General features: G+C 58.0%; 1 protein-coding gene across 1 annotated transcript; it reads right to left on the reverse strand.

The window, feature by feature from the left end:
- Positions 1-1,329: 1,329 nt before the first annotated feature.
- MRPS23 (mitochondrial ribosomal protein S23) lies at positions 1,330-3,949 on the reverse strand. Its single transcript, XM_014254899.2, has 5 exons — positions 3,798-3,949; positions 3,536-3,703; positions 2,895-2,972; positions 2,663-2,786; positions 1,330-2,176 (listed from the first exon to the last, which is right to left on the reverse strand). The coding sequence occupies exons 1-5, from the start codon at positions 3,839-3,841 to the stop codon at positions 2,018-2,020; spliced, it is 573 nt and encodes a 190-aa protein (XP_014110374.1). The 5' UTR covers positions 3,842-3,949; the 3' UTR covers positions 1,330-2,017.
- Between the last annotated feature and the right edge of the window lie 1,800 nt (positions 3,950-5,749).

The raw sequence follows: 5,749 nt of genomic DNA on the forward strand, positions 1-5,749 counted from the left end.
CCTGTGCCCAGAGCCTCTGCACTGCATTCCCGCAGTTCCAGCGCGCCCATCAAACGCTGCTCAAACTCACTGCTTTAACTGGTTTTATCTTAATTGCACAAATTCTGCAGCTCGCAGCCCCGTGTGTTCCCCGACACCCAGACACAACAAATCCATGGCACAGGTTCCAACCACTGCTCCATCAACCAGACCTGCCCCTGCCTGAGCCCAGGGCTGGCTGTGTCCTGGCAGCTTCCAGCAGGGAATTCCCACACTCACACCGTGGCAAGGCTCCTGTTCTCCCTGGCTCTCCCCTCTCCACTGAAACACAGGGTCCCAGACAGATTTCCAGGTTCTCCCGCACATTTGGCCACATACCTGCCTCGGGCCCACGATCAGCACAGTGCAGAGTGCTCCTGCAGGGGCAGGGTGTGGAGCACAGACACTGTGTGCTGCTCCTCTAACCAAGGCCTCTGCACCTCCTGAGCTGGGGTTTGGCTCCCTGGCACGAGGCAATCACCCCATAACGCCCTCACCTGTGGGCATCCCCATGGCCATGGGAATTAACACCCTGCAGCTGGTCACCATCCCCGTGGCCATGGGAATTAACACCCTGCAGCTGGTCACCATCCCCATGGCCATGGGAATTAACACCCTGCAGCTGGTCACCACCTTCCCAGCCGTTCCAGAGGAGGAAAAACCCCTCAGGGGTCTCTCAGTCCACCTCCCCAGGACACAGCTGTGCCCGAGGGAAAATCCAAGTACTCACTTCCCAAGGGCTCCCCACTCGGGAAGGCTGGTCCAGCTGGGAGGGATCTGCCTCCAGAGCCGCCCTCTGTGACTTTTTTCAACACAAAATAAAACCAATTCCAACTTTCTCACCTGCTCCGCACAGCAACTCATTCAGGGCACACCCCAAGGCTCTGGCAGGGCTCTAAATTCGATGTTTTTGCTGATCTGGAATGGATCTGTGCTAAAACAGAGGGATTTTTGCTCTCTGTAACAAAACCCTGCGCCCCTCTCGAGCTACAAGAACAGAACTGGGAATAAAGTTTGACTTTCCAAGGATAACTGAGTGATTCTGCTGTGATCACATCAGTACCAGGAGTGAACCAAGGCACAGAAACCAAGGCATGGGCATTTCTACAGCCTGCTGTTCACTGCCACTGAGCTTTCCTGCATCACACACAGCAGCAGCAGCACTAAACTGAGTGGGGAGGGAGAGGTCAGACATCACTTACACCTGTTAGTGGGGGGTGGTGGCAGTCTGGCATTTTAAGGAATAGCAAATGAAAGGAAAAACACACAAAAAAAAATCACAAAGAAAAAGAAAAGAGACAAAACAGACTGTTTGTTCTTCATACAGTCCAAGCCAAAATGTTTAATGAAAGATCAGCCAGCCACTGCATCTGCAGACACAGGAAGAGCTCCCTCCTAATCCCAGGAACATTGGTTGTTATTTTTTTCCAAGCCAGCTTGCCAGTGACTGTTCCCTAAGCAGCACCACCCTTCTCTCAGCAAACAGCTGGAACGTTCCCTTTTCACACTTCAAAGCTGACCAGTTTCATCAGGAGTCACTAAAAACCTGCAAAGCTCCCAATTATCTGGTACTGCCACACCTCATCCCGCTCTGAATTTAAGCAAACGATGGAATGGGAAGAGCACATTACACCACTTCTATAAACAGCACCTTTCCTCAATCAGCTATAAAAAGATGACACTTCAGACAGCTGCTGGAATACATCAAACAAGATCTGCCATTCCCTCAGCAGGAAACATCTTCACTACTGCAAACCAGACACCTGAGCAGGCAGAACTTACAGTTTTTAAAGAAAATGTTTTTAAATTTCCGCTTTTAGACTTGGTATTTTGCAACTCGATTTCAGAAAACAGTCGTGAACCCTAAAAAACAAAGATTATTTGTGACTTTATCAGTGTGGAGCTGGGCAGAGGGGAATGTGTCACATGGATCCTGTTCCCTCGGGGAAATGTCCCAAAAGAGGGCTGGAGGGTGGCTCCTGGCAGCTCAGCAGGGCTGTCAGGAGGGACAGGGATTCTCCTTCTGTGCCCCTGCCAGCTCTGGTGGCTGCTCCTTCCCGTCCTTCCTCTTCTCCTGCAGCTCCTCCAGCACCGTTTGCAGCTGCAGCTGCAAGGCAGGAGCCCTGGATCCAGCACCCTGCTGCTCCTGCTGGGCCACCTGCAGGACAGGACAGAAAAAATCCCGTGAAACAGGGTGGGAAAAGCTTCTGAAGGGTGACTGAGGAGAGCAACAGCTCTCTGTGCATCCAAAAAACGTTTAATTCATGCTGAGGTTATTATGGAGGCACAATAGGACATCCCCAGAGAGGCTGCTGACCACCAGCTAAAAAATGGAATAATTCAAGATACAACAACAAATATACAAAGTTCCAAATGCTTTCTACAAACACACCATGAATTGTTTGAATGATTACTCAGTTTCACCAGAAAAACATCTTTTCTGACCCACAAGTCCCTTAACCTTGGCCAGACATGTTTGTGGCCAAGAGGAAAGTTTTCTCTGCACAGCAAAGACATTTTAAGACCACCAGGTGTGTGACTGCTCCGCTGAGGATTCTCCTCAGGCCAACTCAGCATTAAGGGTATGGGAGCAGAGTTTTCTCAATCCACCAGCCAAGTAAGCCTGTGAATATTCAGTACTCACTTTATCTACTCCTCTTCTCTGTAAAATGATCCCACTGGCTAAAAGGGCTTTTCCTGTTTCTTCAAACAACTTCTCCTCTTCAATCTTCCCTTCTTCCTTCAGCTCATTGTATTTCTCAACAAACCTGGATTGTAAAGTTGCTTTTTTACACTCACAAATAACCTTCTGGTTCACTGCCTGAAGGGGGAAAGGGGCAGTCTCAGACACATTTCAGGTTTAATTATCATCTTACCTCTGGCAAGTAGATTTGAAGTTTAACTGTGTCAGGTCGAAAGGTCTGGGGCCATTGCCATAAACTTTGTAAAACCTCCTGCTCAGGAAAGGAAAGTTTAGATTTTGCAGCTCAACCCAGAGGAAAGAGGCAACAATCAGTTAACTTAGGGTGCAGTAAGAGCATTCCTATCACTATTTCTCCTTTTCACGGGAGCCTTTGTGCACAGGTGGCAGTGTCCCAGGCTGGTTGGGGCCGGGAGCAGCCCGGGGCAGCGGGAGGGGTCCCTGTCCTGCCAGGGGCGGCTCTGGAGGAGTTTTCGGGTCCCTCCAGCCCAAACCAGTTTGGGATTCTACAGAGCTCCGTCCCAGCTGTTTTCTTTGCGTTAATAAATTCAATTTAATCACCACGAGCCGCGGGTCAGAGCGGGTCCGGAGCTCCGTGCTGGGCAGGGATCCGCCGTTCCGAGCCCGGGGAGCGGCACCGAGCCCAGCCCGGTTCGTTCCGAACCATGCAAAGGAGGAGCGAAGGCTGGCGGCGGCCCCGGGAGGGCTGAGGGCCAGGGGAAGGCGGTGGGCCGGGGGAAGGCGGTGGGCCGGGGGAAGGCGGTGGGCCGGGGGAAGGCGGTGGGCCGGGGGAAGGCGGTGGGCCGGGGCACTCACGCTCGCACGGAATCCTCCCGGTAGAAGATGGGCGCGATGCGGTCCCGGGCGCCGCCGTAGCGCGGCCGCGGCACTCGGTACACGGGCTCCCGCAGCGGCGGCAGCGCGGCGTACACGTCCAGCCACAGCGGCTTCTCCAGCAGCCCGAGGCGCACCAGGTTCCGCGTCCTGCGGGGGACAAGCGGCGGCGGGAGGTGCTCAGGGGGCCGCGCTCACGAGAGAACCGGGGCCCCCGCCCCCGCTGAACCTTCCCCCCCCGCACCGGCTGAACACGCTCCCGATCTTGTGCGTGCGGCTCCCGGCCATGGCGGCCCCGCCGGAGCCCGGCCCGGTGCTGCCCCACAGCCGGAACCGGAAATGGAACCGAACGGAACCGGAACCGGAGCGGCCGCCAGGGTACGTAGCCGAGTGCCGAGCGGCGGCGGGAGAAGGTGCCCAGGCAGCGCCAGCCGATGGCCGAGCGGCGGCGCAGCCCGATCGCCCCCATCCGTTGGGCGCCCGCCCTCGGCGCTGCCGCGACAGACGGGACCGGCCCGGGGCTGCCCCGGCACCCTCTGCCCCGGCCCGGGCACCACCAGCAGTGCCGGGGCTCGTGGGAGCCTCGTCTCCTGTCAGCTGCTGATGCCGTGTCACAGAATCGCGGAATATCCCGAGCGGGACCCGCAGCCGTGACCGAGTCCCAGCCGTGTCCCTGCAGAGCCCCCCACAGTCCCGTGTCCCCGCAGAGCCCCCCACAGTCCCGTGTCCCCGCAGAGCCCCCCACAGTCCCGTGTCCCCGCAGAGCCCCCCACAGTCCCGTGTCCCTGCAGAGCCCCCCACAGTCCCGTGTCCCCGCAGAGCCCCCCACAGTCCCGTGTCCCCGCAGAGCCCCCCACAGTCCCGTGTCCCCGCAGAGCCCCCCACAGTCCCGTGTCCCCGCAGAGGCCCCCACAGTCCCGTGTCCCTGCAGAGCCCCCCACAGTCCCGTGTCCCCGCAGAGCCCCCCACAGTCCCGCCGTGCCCCCTGCGAGCGCTGCCCGAGCGCTCCCGCAGCCCCGGCAGCCTCGGGGCTGCTTCTCGTAGAACCTTTAAGGCTGGAAAAGTCCTGCGGGTTCATCAAGTGCAGCACCCGCTGTCCTTGGGCCTCGGCCGCCGGAGAGTGGGGAGAGGGACCGGCACCGGTGGGATCAGCCCCGGTGGGACCGGCACCGGTGGGATCAGCCCCGGTGGGACCGGCACCGGTGGGATCAGCCCCGGTGGGACCGGCACCGGTGGGATCAGCCCCGGTGGGACCGGCACCGGTGGGATCAGCCCCGGTGGGATCGGCACCAGCCCTGTCCATGGCCGGACCGAGCCCTGGGCAGCCCCAGCAGCCCCAGCACGAGCACCACACGATGCCAGTGTGTGTTTTGAAGCTCGGTTTATGCACTGCAGCCAGGCCCGGTGTACACAGCCTTCCTGCAGCCTGCCTTTCCTGGTCACTAGGTGCAGCCCTCAGCTTGGGAATGAGCTGAGGGGAAGGAAAACGCATCCCTGCTTCTATCCCGCAGCCTGGCGAAGGAAGGGGGCAGTAAATTTCCACGGCAGACTGGCAGCCAGCAGGTATCCCCGGGCTCGGACAACTCCAGCCCCATCCCCAGCCCGCCCCGGGCTGTTCTCAGCTGCTGCTTTCCTTAAAACGCTGGGAAAGCAAAACTCCAGTCCCTGTGGAGGAGAGGAATTCCAAACGGAGCTGCTGGAGCTGCTCCAAGGCCTGGGCAGGCCCTGGGCTCTGCACTCCCCACGGCACCGAGGCTTTCTCCAGCATTCGATGCTTTTGACATTTAAGGCAAGAATACCTTGACTTTTTCCAGGCTTTTCTTTCACAGGGAAGGTTTCCGAGCCACACATGAGGCTGGAAAGCTCCAATCGTGGCAGGAAACGAAAGCTGGCGCAGGACAGGAGGATCCTGTGCTATCCCTGTAAGGGAGGGGGATGCTGCGTGTGCCCCCCAGCCCTGCCGCTGCCCCCAGGGCTGCTTCCCCAGGGACGGCTCGTTGGATTCTTGAGGAAATCACTCACACAGCACAAATTCAGCCCCATCAGGAGCAGGGAGGCAGCAAACCAGGGCAGATTTGGGGCGTTTGTATCTGAGGGGCACAGCTGGAGCTGGGCTAGAGCTGCCCCTTCCCTCCCCAGCCCCCTTTCTTTCTTTTTCCCCCTGTAAAGAGCAGAAAAATACACTGTTAAAAAATA

Source organism: Pseudopodoces humilis, chromosome 23, assembly GCF_049639895.1.
Source record: "Pseudopodoces humilis isolate 2021_Gansu_Grassland_sample_001 chromosome 23, ASM4963989v1, whole genome shotgun sequence".
Taxonomy (NCBI): Eukaryota; Metazoa; Chordata; class Aves; order Passeriformes; family Paridae; genus Pseudopodoces; species Pseudopodoces humilis.

Bases quoted from the DNA above. Each gene is read 5' to 3' on its own strand.
- MRPS23 (XM_014254899.2), bottom strand. From the start codon at position 3,841: ATGGCCGGGAGCCGCACGCACAAGATCGGGAGCGTGTTCAGCCG. The intron at 3,704-3,797 runs GTGCGGGGGGGG...TGTCCCCCGCAG, and splicing joins ATCGGGAGCGTGTTCAGCCG to GACGCGGAACCTGGTGCGCC. The intron at 2,973-3,535 runs GTGAGTGCCCCG...TTTCCTGAGCAG, and splicing joins CGGGAGGATTCCGTGCGAGC to GAGGTTTTACAAAGTTTATG.